Below are 15,961 nucleotides of genomic sequence, written 5' to 3'. Positions count from 1 at the left end.
ACATGTGATATCAAGTACAGTTAGTTTATTTACAGTCAAACATCACAATGGAAAAAACAATAATCTACTCTACCAAAACAGTTTCACCAGTGCTGAGACTTTACACACAATGGTTCAACAAATAGGGGAACAAGTCCAGTGCAGTCACGCCAATCATTCCCACAGTCAAGCACAGTATGAGGTCCAATACAATACCAACACTTCTCTCCTGACCTTCTTTCAAATATGGCAACATAATGACAGCAATTTTCTATATGTCAGGATATGTCATTATGGGAACCCAAATTTTGGGGATATTTAAAGTTTAACCCCTTAGCAGACACCAACCCATTATTAAACACTAATACGCACATAAACACCCACTAGAAAAGGGAGTCCAGCTTGATGAAATTGGCAGTGTACAGGGACAGTAAGTGGAGAAGGAGACATTTTGTCCTGGGAACATGACAGGAATGGTGCCAGCGCTTAAAAGGAGAAGTGGTTTGACGAAAACACACCAACACATTTGCTTATTTGAGCTAATTATTTGAAGCCACGTTTTACACATCTTGTGAGTAATGTGTCAGCTCAGCACAGATACCAAAGGGCGAAGTTCAATTTGTACAGCTCCTTCTGCTTCCACTCGAATTCTGAACCACATAAGACAAGGATTCCAGGAATTAATCTGTTAGCTGCATGTCACAACCTCTTAATATAGCGATTCAAGTGATTCAACTCTTCTAGGTAATTGGCAAAAATATCTCAGGGCATAATTGAACACAAGTGCTTTGCTTTCCTTTTTTTTTCTTCTTCTCTCTGCCATTACCTCCGAGGATTAGAAGACATCTTTTTTTTTCTTTTTTTTTTTTTTCCTCCAGGACATTTTCTCAAGTTAATGAGATCATACTGCATCAAGTTCACGAGAAACATTTTAATACTGAGAGGAAAAAATAGGAAGAAAAGAAAAATAATAAATCACTTCACATAACAGGATCCACAGTTTTTCAGCAGAAAAAGATGATAACCTGATAATCGTATTAAACACTTGTCTTGGTTATGTTAAAAGGCACAAGTTGGTCAGATCACATTTAAAATCTAGATCAATTGTTCTACCATTAACAAAGCCCATCTTATCATGCATTTTGACACAATTCCTACATCTCCCTGCCTTTTGCAGTCATTTTTTTTTCCTGAATTAGTGTTTAGTATTGTGTGTTGCAGACAGAAATAAAAAATGTCTATGTTTAACGAGGGAGTTACATTACACAAACAATTCTAGGGAAAAGGTTAACAAAAGGATGCAGTATCCCAACATGAAACATTTGACAACACTGCTCTGAAACCACTACATATCATTATGAATCACTTCATTGTTATGAGAAGACATTTCCATTTATCCTCTCGGCAGGTCTGATGCTGTGTTCCTTGTCCTTTTCTTAATGACAGTTACTGAAAGCGCTGTCGTTGGAAGTGAAAACCTCTTCTCGACTCCCGCCGGTTCACTGTCTGATCACATGACTGGGAGGCAGAAAAAGTCCTCTTTTCAATTTTGTTATTTTCAAGCCTCAGACATCAGCTCTGTTAAATCCAAATCATATGTACAGTCCAAACGCCAAAAAAGTGTCTCTCTCTCGGAGTCAAATGTTCTTCACGACCTCTTTCTTAAACATAATTAGACTGGTCGAGTCATACTGCCACATAATCTCATGCTTCCACTGTCTTTATGCAGACAACTTCCTGTCTGTAAGGAATGTTGCTTACTGAATGTTGACTTGTTTCCACAAATGAAAGGAAGGGGGGAAAAAAAACACATTTTAATCAAGTACTTGTTACGTTTGTGGAAGTTTTCTTTAACTGCGTGAAATGGGGTTTCTACTCGATGCATCCTTCGACTGATCCCCAGAGCTGACATGAAGAAAACAGAGAAGTCCAACTGTGGAAAAGTCGTGACAGATTTGAGGGTAAAACTTATAACCACAGTTTATTGAAACATAAGACATTCCATTTAAATGAACTGGATTTGAATTAATTACATAATGATGTAGGAAGACAGTGTTTGTTAGAGTGTCAGCTTCAGTTATCACTGAGTGTCAGCTTCACAAACAGCATCGCCTTTAAAAAATGGGATGCAGGTGTCTCTCCGCGACATCAAGCTCAGGTCAGGAGGGGGAAAAAAACCAAGATTTCAATGCACTATAACAGCGTGGGCAGAGGGGTGGGGGACAGCTGCTCCTTCGGTGCATATTTGGCAAAAAAGGGCAAGAAGACGGTGAGCATGACTCCGACAATAGCCAGCATGTAGCCCCAGCCGATCTGGCACTCGCCGGCGTAGTAGATGTCAGAGTCCCCGCAGAAGGACCTGACGAGTGAGGAGTTGAGGCCGAAGGGGTAGACCAGCAGTCCGGCGGCCATGATGAACACTGCAGAGAAGATACAAGACAGAGAGCATTAGACAGTGTATTCATATTCTTCATGTCTACTTTGTTTTTGCGAAGGATAAAAAACCTGTTGACTGTGAGAGACACCTCAACACCGAGGCAGGGAAACCTAACACCGTCTGCACAGGTAGATGCTACTGGATGTGAGTGAGTAGTTGTTCATAATTTGAGGTAATTGACCCTTTAACCTCCCAACGGCTGGATGTGTTTCTCTGGACGGATGTGCTGATTGAGAGCCACTTGGTGGCAGTAGAGGTTTTGCATAAAAGAAAACAGTCTGACTCAAAGTCAAGTGTGTAATTTAGATGCTTCATCACTGCTAAAGTGCCTCCACTTGCACTCAGACTTAAGATTTGTTGCCTTGTGTCACATATAAAAAAATAAATAATGACCTAGACAGGTTTATAAGTCCAGTAGTGGCAGAACACAGATCTTACTGTATTGAACAACCCAAGCACTGCTGACCTGTAATTGATAAAACCTTCCAAAGCAGAATGATTCATGTCTCTTTAAATCCATTTGAACCCCTGGTCTCAAAAACAGCAGGGCTTTTGGAAGAAGACGCTCGCTCTGCACTCGGGTGGCATCAGCTCTCTCAGACACTCAGCAGCCAGAGAGCAGCTCACTTTTACAAATTGAGTCAAGTCTCCCAGCCTGTGCTGCCAAGCAGTTATCGACTGCGCTACAGGCTATCAATGCCGCTCTTATTTATACTGAGTGCTGGCTGGATTTTCATTACAATGCCAGGTGTCATAGTTGTTTTAGCTTTGGAGAACTGGGGTCACTGGAAAAGCTTGAACTTGTTTATTAAGCTGCATTGATTTCAGGAGATGTTGGTTTTTCTACTTTCAAGGGCGGCAGCTTCACGGCCGGTGAGAAACAGTGCTCACATGAGAGCTACAATGCAACAGCTGTACGAGTGAATCGATGGTCTGTGTTGGTAGTGAAGGATTGTGCTTGTAGAACAAGGATGAAGAGGTAGGAAGCTTTCAGCGATGATCTCGCCGCACGCTGGGGGCTTAGGGAGTGACTGTTAGGTCGGGAAAAGCAGAATGATGGGGAGGAAAACACAAAGAGAGCTGTGTGAACGAGTCGAGGAGGTCTATCCTGATGTAGCGTTTCTGTGGAGTTCACTGAGGGTCTGCGTCTCAGCGCTGCACCCATCCCTCCCAGCTCTCACAGCGCTCCTGTGTTTTATCTCTCAGGGCCCAGCGCCTCAGAGCTCACTGCCTAATGACACTTTAATGACCTTCTTTATCAAACTATCCGTGGCTTTTGTAGGAAGAAACACAAAGACACAGGCGCACGCTCACAACCTAAGGCCACTGCTGCTCCTCTGCTGAAAATGGTGGCCTTTAAAGAAAACCCTGGCACAAACCTTCAACAGAGGAATGCAATCCAGACAGCGGTCTCTCACAAGTGTCAGGTAGGCAAGGTGAGTGCAGACCAGGAGGGTTTGCAGGGTGGTTGTCTGGATCAGATAAGCCGCAGCTCAGATTGTCTGGATCTCTGCAAGCCGTTAATGAGAGACGAACTGTCGAAAAACTGTAAAAATCTATCAGAGGCAAAGTCGAAATGGATCGATTCTAACCTTCAAACCTGAGAGGTATGAAACCAGAGTTTATAAGTTACACGTCTTATAGGGAGTTCCCAAGAAAACCCTGTGCGGCTACAGAAGGCGCTGATAAAAGTGATGTCACTCGAGTCAGTGTGGGTTGAAGATTACACGTCTGAAAATGAAAAGAATCTGTCACTGTGGAGTTTACCTGACCTCTGTAGCCCCGCCCCTCATGTCAGCTCGGGGCTACATTAGCCACTACTAGCATAACACACCTGAATCTCGGACGAGTTGCACTGTGGGTAATGTAGGAGCCAGGGGAAAAAAGAGAGTGTGGCATAAAAAAAAGCTGTTTTCCTGGTTCTGCTGCATCTGTGTAGATCCGTGTTTTTCACTGTCCATCACGAGTTGGATGATGCTACAGGACTGCAAAGCTAAACCGGTCTTTTCATGACCTAAATCCTGGATACTGTACTTGTACTGCATGAAACAGGATTGTAGTTTCCACAGCAGGAGCTGGACAAGCTTTACTTTCAACAGGGTCTTACACGGCCCCGTGTTTCTAATCCTGTGAGGAATGGACGGTGATGAAAGAGGCTGACATGACACCGAGGTGCCACGCAGAGAGGCTGAGGCCCGAAAGTGTTTGCCACTTGTGCAACCAGGAAGAGCGATGTGCATGTGGACTCCCACTTAACTTGGCAAACCGAATGCCTCTGTGCTGTTGACATCACTGGCTAAAATAACAAAGGGGTGACCATGCAGAGTTAGTCAGCAGGCGGGGGGCTGCAGACATCACATGAAAGCAGAATATCCAGACATTTTCTTGCTCTGACTGATCCGAAGAACAAAAAGCAAGTGAAAACAAATGTATGTACAGCTCTGGTAAACTCAGATAGACTTGAATGTTTCATTTAAAGGCAGTTCCAGGGGTTTTTCAGAGCTGTCCTCACAGCAGCCACCAGGCAGTAAAAAGCGATGAGCGCTTCAATCATTTACTCCCTAATAGACCCAAGTAGCAGTCAGTTTACCAACCTCCCAATCAACAGTCTGCATCTGTAAGAGCTCTAGACAGGGAGGGAAGTCGAGCTCAGCCAGACCTTCCTCCACACAGATGAATAAAAGTGAAGAGGTTTGGAGAGAGAGCGTCGGCCCCAATCAGATGAGTGTCTCTAAGTACGTGGAAAAACAGTGTCTCAAGTACTGGCTGTCATATTTCACCCTCAGAGAACATGAATCTAAACATGTTCTTTCAAGGAGCTCTCACCAACAGCTGCTCTGCATTATTAATTTTTCATTCATAATTTTTTTTACCTTTTAATACACTTAAAGTTAATCTTAAAAAATGTCCCTGGATCTCTCGGTGTATTTCTCGTGGCTGACAGCTTGTCTGAATGCACACTTCAGCAGCTTTGAAGTGCACAGAGACGTCAGACTGAGGGAGGGAAATATCGATGTGGAAAAACAAAACAGGCAGAGTTTTCATAGGTAGCTGCAAGGCTGCGGAGCCCTTTATGTTCTCTAATGGATGGCAAATACTTTTATACGCTCGCTTCTCTCCTTTTTCTACCCTTTGTGTGTTTGTGTGTGTGTGTGTGTGTGTGTGTGCATTCACAACAAGGGTAGTAAAGGAGAGAAGCTAAATTAAATAAAAACAGAGGAGAAAGCATTGTACTGGCATACAAAGATTCAGTGCAGCTTTTACCAACTAAATTAACCTTGAATCCCTCTCTCAGTGGTGTCGGCAGAAATGGAAAGCTGCTCCCAGAGAAACGAGTCCACAGCTCTGACAATGAGACGGAGAGATTGAATGGGTTTGCGGGGCAGGAGAGTGTGTGATAACCTGCCGTCCAAGCGTTACACCGAATCAATTTCATCAGAGACCTCTCACATAGAAATCACTGACACAGACCCAGAACACACAAATCACAGGATTACTCGCGTCATATTTCACTGTTCAGCTGCAGAAAAATCTGCTAAATCCAAAATCTACTCTTGTCAGAAAATGTCAGAAATACAACATATTGTAGTCCCAGACATTCATACGCCTCGTATCTGATGTCGTATTCGTCATCTTTATTCTTCCCGAGATGTTACTAATAGAAAATTCAATTCTGTGAGGCTTCAAGGCCTCTTCCATCACGACACCAGGACCTCTGCTTTGGCTCCATCTCCTTGGTCTTAACTCGCAGAGGGAAGGGTTGAGTTAAACTCAGCAGGACATGGGTGTCCAGCTCTTTACATCAAGTTGTTATGTGTTTGCTTCCTCTTACACAGAATATAAATAGTTACATTAGATTTATTAAATAAACTGATTATTGTCACCAAGGCCCAGACAGACAGACGCCTCTTTACCACACAGTAAAACCTGCTGCTCAGTTTCCTCGTGCTGAAGCAGGGTGAGTCACTGTCTAAACAATCAACTATTACTAACCTGTTTAAGCTCACTGGGAAGATTTACAGGCAAACAGTTGCTCAGTTCACTAACACGCTGTCTTCATGTGCTGCTCTTCACAGGACAGGGACGTTCAAGTGTTGAATAATGAGAAGTCAGCAGGAGGACGACTCTGACATTGAAAAATAAGACAGGGCAGGTTCTACAGTAAACACTGGAGAGCTGCAGCCGGCAAGAGGGAGCTGGAATATATTAGAATAGACTAATGCCCTGCTTATCTTCTCTGACCTACAAGGCAGACAGTCAGTCAGGTAGAGACCACCGGGATGAGAGCAGTCAGACGTGTAAATACAAAATCATTCAAAGAAGAAGTGCAGAATCACAGTGGACCTTTGGGTGTTCGTTGTATCCTCTGTAGCTCCAGCACCCACTGTTTACTCTCACTCCTGAAAGAAACTTCCTATCTGGCTGCCGTCCAAACAGGGACATTATCTGCTGCTACCGTTCACTTCAAAGACACATGAAAGAGCACACACATTAGACTGTGGCCTTACATAACGCAAACCTGTTTGATGTCACATTACCTCGCATAGCAATGACATCCGCACACGAGCCGGCGGGGGAAAAAAAACCCATATTTTTCTCCTCAGCTGTGGCTAATGGCCGCCTTCTTCCAGGTAAAGAGACGAATACAGAACAACAACAACAAAATGCATCTAATAAATCCTGATTTGCCAACGCAGCACTCATTTGTTTGAGTTTCTGGCCATGTTTGTCATTGATGAAACGCAGCGACAGGAAACATATGCTGGAAGAAGCCGAGAAGTATTGCTTAATTACAGTCGCAGGCCCAAAGCTATACATCAGAACTACTGCTTCGATGGTGTCTTCCTCCGCCATACTCTTCATCATCTTGTCTTCCATTTTCCTTTTTCCATAAGTAAGCACTTTCCAGGAATAGAACAAGTGAGCTGGTCTCTGTCTGGTCCCATGTAGGTGATAATAACCCAGGTGTGATCAGGCAAACGGATTTAAATGATGTGCAACACTGAACACTGACTGTGACCCACATACAATCACTGTAATGTTGTCTGTATATACAATTATGCACATACACCTACATATGTACTGCTCCAGATTCTAAAGATTATGGTCTTAACTGTGTAACTGAATCACTGTGTGTTTGGTGGAAACGTGTGTGTGTCCCATAATGAAAGCATAACAAAGGGCAGGACCACAGTGGTGTGTCTAGAAATGAAATTGACTTTTCACAGGCTGCATATAAGAAGTGTTTCCATTTCCCGCTCTATCCACAGGCGGATGGAGATGGGGCTGGATCATTTCTGTTTCTCTCTCGCACAGCGAACGCACACTCTTACCTCGACCTGCAGTCTGGCAGCACGGAGAGGGAAGCGGGGGGATGTCCAACACACGGGTGTGACAGTGCATTAAGGAGAAACCACAGATGAAGATAAAGGATTGGCAGAGGAGTGTGTGAGCATCCCTGGGAAAACCACAGATAATCAGCTGCTTTTTCTTTCTTTAATAGAAAAATGAGTTGAAACGACTTACAGCACAAAAAACAGATGGTCCACCGGAGTCTCCATTATTTCATCCCCTTTGAATCTCAAGGTGAGGAATCGCAGAGGGTAGAGACGAAAGTTTCGGAGTTGTTGGGAAGTTGAGCTGTGCCGGCAATGAATCTCCTGGTAGTCAGCTGGGACCTGGCGGAGCATGGGCCTGAGCAGCAGGGACTCCATCCTAATGTGATGAGCTGTGCTCTAGTCTGCACACAGCCATGTTGATAATTAAGCTCAGTGCGCCTCTGGGAAATTATGCTAATGACGTTCCTCCGACTACCTACATTTCTCGAAACATTTGGCTTAAGGTGATCACGTTCACGGCGCCAACTAAGACAGGACTCGATAATAAATGTTTCTGTGCAAGATTAAGGCAGAGAGAAAAGAGGGCAGCAGGAACAGAGAATGGAGACGTAAGGAAATACGTTTTCAAAGTGAAGCACCTGTAATTGCTAATATGAAAAAAGAAGAAGAAAAGAAAAGAGAGGGTGCTGGACCAGTCGGACATTTCCACCTGGAAGTGACAGTTTCAGGTGAGTGATGAAGAGATGTGACGATCGCTGCTACTACAGTTAATACAAATGGGAGAAAATCATTTTGCTGAGTGGAGGTTACTTCTTAGTGGCCACAAAGAGTTGAGACAAAGCAACAGTGTGTGCTCAGAAGGACTACAAAGCTGGTCTGAAACCACGAGGGAATTAATTCAGAGGAAACTGTTCGCTACTGACAATGGAGGCAAAACCCTGTTGACCTTGAGAGCTGCACAAAAAGAGATCATGGAGTGAGCGAGCAAAGAAAGAGAAGAGAGGAAATGAAATACAGGGAGTTGGGAGAGATTAGCAGGGCAATAAAATAGCTTCTGCTATCTTTAGAGTGAGCAGGTCTGCTGTGGACCGGTCAATCAGGGCTCAGTAATAGGTCTGTTTTTCACTGACTCATTCAGACTGACCTCAGCTCATACTCAGGACTGTGCAGGTCTGAAATGCATTAGAGCATGTATATGTCACTTACTCTTTTTTTATGAACCTGTACAAGCAGAAGCTTTAAAGATTCTGTGTGTGTCTGAAACAAGAGAATCACAGATAAGAACAAATCAGACGCTGAGTTTTACCGATAAGACAGAGTTAGAGTCTGAGGACACGCTGTGAACTCTCCACGGATAAAGATGGTGTTGCAAACAGATTACAGATCAATTTAAAGGAATCATCTAACATTTTTATTTGCTTTCTTGCTGAGAATTAGATGAGGAGATCAACACCAGTCCCCCCATACATATGAAGCTGGAGCCAGCAGCTGGTTAGCTTAGCTTAGGCTAGCATAAGAGCTGGAAACAGGGAAACAGTTGGCCTGGTTCTGTTCACAGGTAATAAAATCTGCTGCCTACCAACACTTCTGAAGATGTCTGAGGTGTGTTAAATTGTGCGAGCTGTTTCCCCCCGTTAGCAGTATTTACGCTAAGTTAAGCTATGCTAATCAGCTGTTGGATCCTCCTTAACATTTCTTATCAAAATTTCAGTGATATTTCTCAAAAATCTCAAGCTATAAAAGTGTTGGTTCATCCAACTTACTAATGATCTCATTTACCCCTAAAATAAACCTGCAGTGAACAGACTACTTCCTACTGAGTTAGCCCCTGAAAAGCAGATGACGGTGAGGTCGGTTGAATTGTCCTCAGAAACAAGAGAGATATTGCTGCTGAGGATAATGTATGTGTGGCAGAGGATGCAGTCAGCTCCAGCCTCCACACAGAGACCACTTGGAGTGTGTGTCTCTCAGCTCCCAGAGCATGCTGAGCCATCGCAACTCACGCTTATCGCTGTGAACCTCCGTCCTGGGAGCCCTGCAGCAAAGACACATGAATCTCACACGCTGCATCCAATCTATCATTCTAATTACTTTCATTTTCGTATCACCATTTTTTTATGTTGCAAATTAATTTACACCTCAGACAAATTCCTTGTCCTTGGCTTCCTCATCCCTTATGAGGCGGCCCGCAGCACACATGGGGCGGTGTCAGAGTACAGCCTGACTGAAGCTAATCTGTTGCTCAATCCATCCATCCCACCTCCAAGATTGAATTAGCACAGGAGACAAAGTACCTCATATGCTTGGATAGGAAAATAAATAATAATAATAATAATAATACAAGAGAGAAAGTGGAGATTAGATTGAAGACATCAATCAACTGTGAAAAGCTGCACTCGCTGCGACGATGGTGTGAGGAAACAGTCAGCAAACAAACAATGGCTTGTCTGAAGCTCCATCCCTGTGCTGCCTGTGGACGGCTGCTAAAGGTGATGCTTTTGTGTGTGTGTGTGTGTGTGTGTGTGTGTACAAAGTCTGACATTAACCCCATGATTGTGTTGACAGCCTTTGGCCCAGAGGCTAAGCCCTTAAGCTAGACGTCTCCTGGGTTCAGTAGCTGCCTCGGGTCCAACAAGGAATGTCAGCCGTGAAAGTCAGAACAACCCGGTGACACCGGTTGGTGCATTGTATATCCAGCTGTGCTGTGGCATCACAGTTCACATCTGTGTGCCATAGAGCCAGTCAGGAGAGAGGGAGAGCAGAGCACGCTGCTATGAATGTGATAGAATCTTTGATTTCTTCTCTTGTACAGCACATGGCAGCTACTTAATGAGGAACTAGTTCAACTTCATTTGTCCTCACAAGGTTATTTTCAGGGAAACATATGTTAGGATGAATGCATCATCAGGGACACACACATAGGCACATTTATAATAACACACACATGCAGTGAGAGTGCAGCCCGGCTGTCATTATGGTGAGCAGAGCTGCAACACGAGCAGGATGAGGTGGACTGAAGAGATTAGAGTACAGTCCAGGACACGTCTGGCGTCCATGGCTGTGGGGTATTTGCAGTCACAAACAGCAGCTACTCATGGATCTGATTTCCTATGAGAATATTATTAAACAAGAACCAGGGCTTTAAATTTGAATCTTAACACATTTTACAAATGTGACCCCTTCTTTAAAGCCGCGCTGCCGTCTGACACACCATTCAAAAGATTATAAACGTGCCCTTGATAAACACATGCATGAGAACAGCACAGAAGATATAGTGAATCTTGTTGAATAAATTTACATTCATACATAAACACTGTAACTATGGCAGCTACTTGATAGAATATACTGTAGAACTCATAACCTCCTGCAGAACACCACAGGTATAATGAAAAGTGCAAAATGCATGAATTCATGAGGTGGGCTTAGAACAGGATACTTATTTTCCAATTGAATGCTGCACATTTTTCAAATTGCAGAATGTATTCTGAATGGGTTTCCTTGGTCCTGGGGTTACACAGTTCACTCACTCAGCACTTAGACAGCCCGTGTAACCCAGGTGAGAAAATGCGACAGGAATCCACCTTTGTTGTGTAAATTCATTTTTGTATTGCACACTTTTAAATAGTGTCGCCTTGGCTGCGTGTGGTTTATGAGGCGGTGGAAGGGAGAACGTGGATCAGTGTGAATGTGATGTGTACAAGGCTGCTGTAGACAAAGACGATCAGCAGCCCCGCACCTGGGCGCACTAACTGTATACAAGCTCCCATTCATCAGTGTGTGTGTGTGTGTGTGTGTGTGTGTGTGTGTGTGTGTGTGTGTGTGTGTGTGTGTGTGTGTGTGTGTGTTGCAAATGTGCCTCTTTGTATTGCTTGTGTTGTCTGCATGCAGAACATCTGAAAATAATAAAAGGATGTCCTGGTGTGCGTGTGTGTTGCTGTGTGTGTGTACTAGAAGAGGTCTGCATCATCTGCTGTTTTCAGTTACTGATACACTGTCAAAATTATATTTTAAGTAAAAAAAAAAAAATAAATCTGGAAAAAAAAACTGACCTGATGTATTTGCAAAATATGTTTTCAGTACTTCTGATTTTTATGAGCCTTTTCAGAGCTGGAGAAGCTCATGGAAATGCCACTATAGAGCCATCTAAGAACAGTCATGGAGAAACCTTTCATTTGCTTTGTCTGCGAGGGTGCGCCTGCTGCGGAACTGAACTGTGCCTATTTTTACAGTGAAAGGTAAAATCAGATATCAGCTCTGCACTCAGCAGTGCGCACAGACTTACTGAGCGAAACCTTAGGGCACTGTCCACTCCTGCAGTTTTCCAAATGCTGTAAAATATCACATGATCTGTGGAAGAGTTAACTTAGATTTTGCTTTTAGTGCAAGAAAATGCAACTCATCCTCGTGGAAACACAAGTGTCTGTGGAACGGCCGAGGGAGGAGGGAGAGCGCTGGGCAACAAACCTTGAGGATCATTATCAGACAATATATAGAAAACCTTTATGAGGAGTGCAGGGTGTAGCTGGGTGGGAGGAAGGGGCTTGGGGGGGGGGGGGGGGGGGGGCAACATAATGAATCCCTACAGGAGACACGGGGCCCTGCTGGGCTGCTGTAATGAAGCTCTGCCCTGCCATTGCTCCCTGACCCACTGGCATTAAGGAAAAATGGAAACCATTACCTTCAGCCTCCACCTCAGTGGCCTGTGTGTGTGTGTGTGTGTGTGTGTGTGTGTGTGTTGGTTAGGAGCGAGAGCAGGAATGGGGTTGAGGTAGAGACGAGACACAGCGGGGGGGGGGGGGGGGGGCACAGCAGACAGGACTCCTACTGTACATGAAGAATATGTCTGTCACCACCATGACGCGCTGCAGAGGAGCGCAGCTGTTTGTGAGAGTGTGCCATGTGAGGTGAAGCCATATAGACCTGAGAGGGAGGTATCTTAACTGCCATCTAAACAACTTTACCGTTGACGTACATTATATCTCACACACACACACACACACACACACACACACACACACTGCAGGATGAGGTTTTAAAGGAGATTGGATGTTCCCTCTCAGTCACATTCCCGCAGAAGTCTCCAAGACTTCCCAGGGATCTTAACAGTGTGTGTGTGTGTGTGTGTGTGTGTGTGTGTGTGTGTGTGTGTGTGTGTGTGTGTGTGCGGGTGTGTGTGTGTGTGTGTGTCAGTGTTCCCCACTAAGCTCATCCTTGGTTGAATGCATCTTATTAGGAGTAGTGTCTTTGTTTGTTGTGGATTTCCAACAGAGTAAACAGACCATGCTTCTCAGTGTGTGTGGGTGTGTTGTGTGTTTGTTGTTTGTTGTGTGTTTGTGTACGTGATTCCAACTCCGGCCCGTTTTATCACACTTCTCAGCTGCATCTCTCAGCCATTGTTCAGAAGTGTAGAAATCCACTGCGCCCCAAGGGAACGAGAACAAAAGGTTTTTTGTCTTAATTCTCGACAGACGATATTTTGCGAGCCGCCCTCCGTCTGAAGGGATGTGTCGGTTGAAGCTGCTGTCGGTTGAAGCTGCTTCGTCCTCCACTGTTGGCTGGTCTCTCAAATTGGAGTGCAACTGGCTGGATATGATTTGATCAGCAGATCTCTGAGATCAAGTTCATTACAAGAGATGGAGCAGCAGCGCAGCCGGCCACAGATCAACCTTAAAGATAAGACAGGCTTCTTTCCCTCTGGCACTGCTTCTCCTCTCTTTATCTGCTCCTTGTCTCCTCTCCTCTTTTCTCCTTATCTGCTCCTTCCTCCTCTCCTCTCCTCTCCTCTCCTTATCTGCTCCTTCCTCCTCTCCTCTCCTCTCCTTATCTGCTCCTTCCTCCTCTCCTCTCCTCTCCTCTCCTTATCTGCTCCTTCCTCCTCTCCTCTCCTCTCCTCTCCTCTTACTGATTTACCAGCTGAATGAACGAATAGGAGGATGACCAGTTGGTTAACAGGTGACTAGTAATAACCAAATTACCCAATAATTAATAATAATAACCAATCATTTTATTTTGGACTATCACACCTCACTACAGACAAAACATTTCTCTCAGAGGGAGAGAGAGACAGAGGAAGAGCGAGACAGAGGAGGAGGGAGAGACAGAGGGAGAGTGAGACAGAGAGAGACAGAGGAGGAGGGAGAGTGAGACAGAGGGAGAGAGAGACAGAGGAGGAGGGAGAGACAGAGGGAGAGCGAGACAGAGAGAGACAGAGGAGGAGGGAGAGCGAGACAGAGAGAGACAGAGGGAGAGAGAGACAGAGGAGGAGGGAGAGCGAGACAGAGAGAGACAGAGGGAGAGAGAGACAGAGGAGGAGGGAGAGCGAGACAGAGGAGGAGGGAGAGACAGAGGGAGAGCAAGACAGAGGGAGGGAGGGAGAGACAGAGGGAGGGAGGGAGAGAGGGAGATGCGTCTGTGTTGTGATCGGCCCTCTGTGGTTGTACTGTCTCTCCACTGTCTCTCTCTCTCCTGCGGCTCCGTCCACACACTCACTCTTTACATGTCGGTATCTTTATCATCGTCTAAACACTGAGGCGGCAGCTGTCGACTGACTTCACAGGTTTAACAAAGTTTAACAAAAAACTTAAAGCTCAGGAGTTAAAATCCACAAAAATCCAAACTGCTTCAAGACCAGCTGAGGCAGGGTGGGCTCAGGACCACAGCTCCCAGTAAGTCCAGCACAAACACCAGTCAAGTCGTACAGCATAAGGCAGAAGAACACAGGAAGCTAGTAGTGTAAATAACAATTACGTCAATACAAAATGATGTAAATATGATGTATGTTGTAGTTCATACTGATGTTTATTAAACCTGTTTGCTGCATGAGTGTGAGCTGGGCTCTTTGTGATGGTGGGAAGTCTCCAGATGGGTTTGGAGATCCAGTCTGAGTCAAACATCCCGCATTAAAGCTATTGTTTAAAGAAAAACCTGGAACACCTCTACTTCACAGCTTAATACGTCCTCAGTGATCATGGAGAGGGAAACAACTGCAGCTGATTCTGGTTCATAAACTCGTCTCGTAAAACTCTTTACTCTTTCATCTCTTACATCTTTAATGAGCATCCCTGTTCCTCCCTCTGCCAACTATGAGTGTGACACACAGGTGGACACACACACATACAAATACACCCACACACACACACACACACACACACTCTTAACGACATCTTTTGAAGTGCTGCCCGTGCAGACGGAGCAATGAGGGACTTCAGCAGCTCCTCTCCACCTTGTCCTGCTTCTCCTCATTGGACTTCAGACGTTTCTCTCTCAAAGTAAGTTTCAGCTCTTTAATCGCTCACATCTTTTCTTTAATCTAAGGAGCCAATCAGAAATCTACCTTCAGCCTCTCAATGCTAATAAATGGCGCCTGTCTCTCCTTCAATCGATCACACGCTCTCAGATCTGTAAATGAAGGCTGAGGTAACGAGGATGACCAGAGAGGTAATCAAGAAGACCACCGAGACACCGGGGAGAGGAGCACTAATGTGGGGAAAGCATTTCCTTGGTTACAGCAGCCTTCATGAGAGCAGTCACACTCACACACACACACACACACACACACACACACACACACACACACACACACACACACTGGCTGCATGACATTTGGTCCTTCTTGGAAACAGATTCTTGGTAACAACAATCTGCCTCACTAGCCTTTATTTGATGCTTCGTCGTCTGTCTTTCTTTCTCTCTGTCACACAGACACAACACACACAGGGTGTCAGCGGTCAGGGTCAAAGGGCGACCTCTGTTCACTCAGGCGTGACTCTGGGGCTTAATCATACATACTTATTGTCTCACCCCACTGAGCATCGATCATGGCAGAAGTGACAGCCTGAGAGACATGAGAGGAAGTCTCCGGGGATAATGGAAACTCAGGAAATGCTTATTCAGAAGTAAAAGTGAGAATAAATGATTGTATGTTACAATTATTATTATTATTATTATTTATGGGCCACAGAGCTGAAGTTTGATGCTGCATTGTTATGAAGTGGATCCAGTTTAATTGCAAAATAACGTCCTGTGATTGATCGCACCCTCCAGTTTTCTCAGTTCGAACACTTCCCCTGACAAACACACGCAGAAACGTTGATTGTCCTTCAATCACAGCTGTCACAGCACACTGATGGGTGGAGTGGACTCACTGTGAGAGCACGGGGGAGTGTGATGGCTGGGTAACCATGACAGCGAAGCACCAGGTGTCCTC

At 44.8% G+C, this 15,961-nt stretch overlaps 1 protein-coding gene across 1 annotated transcript in view; it reads right to left on the bottom strand.

The window, feature by feature from the left end:
- Nucleotides 1-5: 5 nt before the first annotated feature.
- Nucleotides 6-15,961, bottom strand: part of LOC130182996 (LHFPL tetraspan subfamily member 7 protein) — a 96,476-nt gene continuing 80,520 nt past the window's right edge. The window contains exon 4 of the mRNA XM_056398276.1: nucleotides 6-2,399. Within this exon, the coding sequence (XP_056254251.1) occupies nucleotides 2,173-2,399 (227 nt within the window). The 3' untranslated portion in view covers nucleotides 6-2,172. The remainder of the gene's footprint in view (nucleotides 2,400-15,961) is intronic.

This window comes from Seriola aureovittata, chromosome 15 (genome assembly GCF_021018895.1).
Source record: "Seriola aureovittata isolate HTS-2021-v1 ecotype China chromosome 15, ASM2101889v1, whole genome shotgun sequence".
Classification (NCBI taxonomy): domain Eukaryota; kingdom Metazoa; phylum Chordata; class Actinopteri; order Carangiformes; family Carangidae; genus Seriola; species Seriola aureovittata.
The sequence above is the reverse complement of the archived record's forward strand: the minus strand, read 5'-3'. Positions and strand labels throughout refer to the sequence as shown.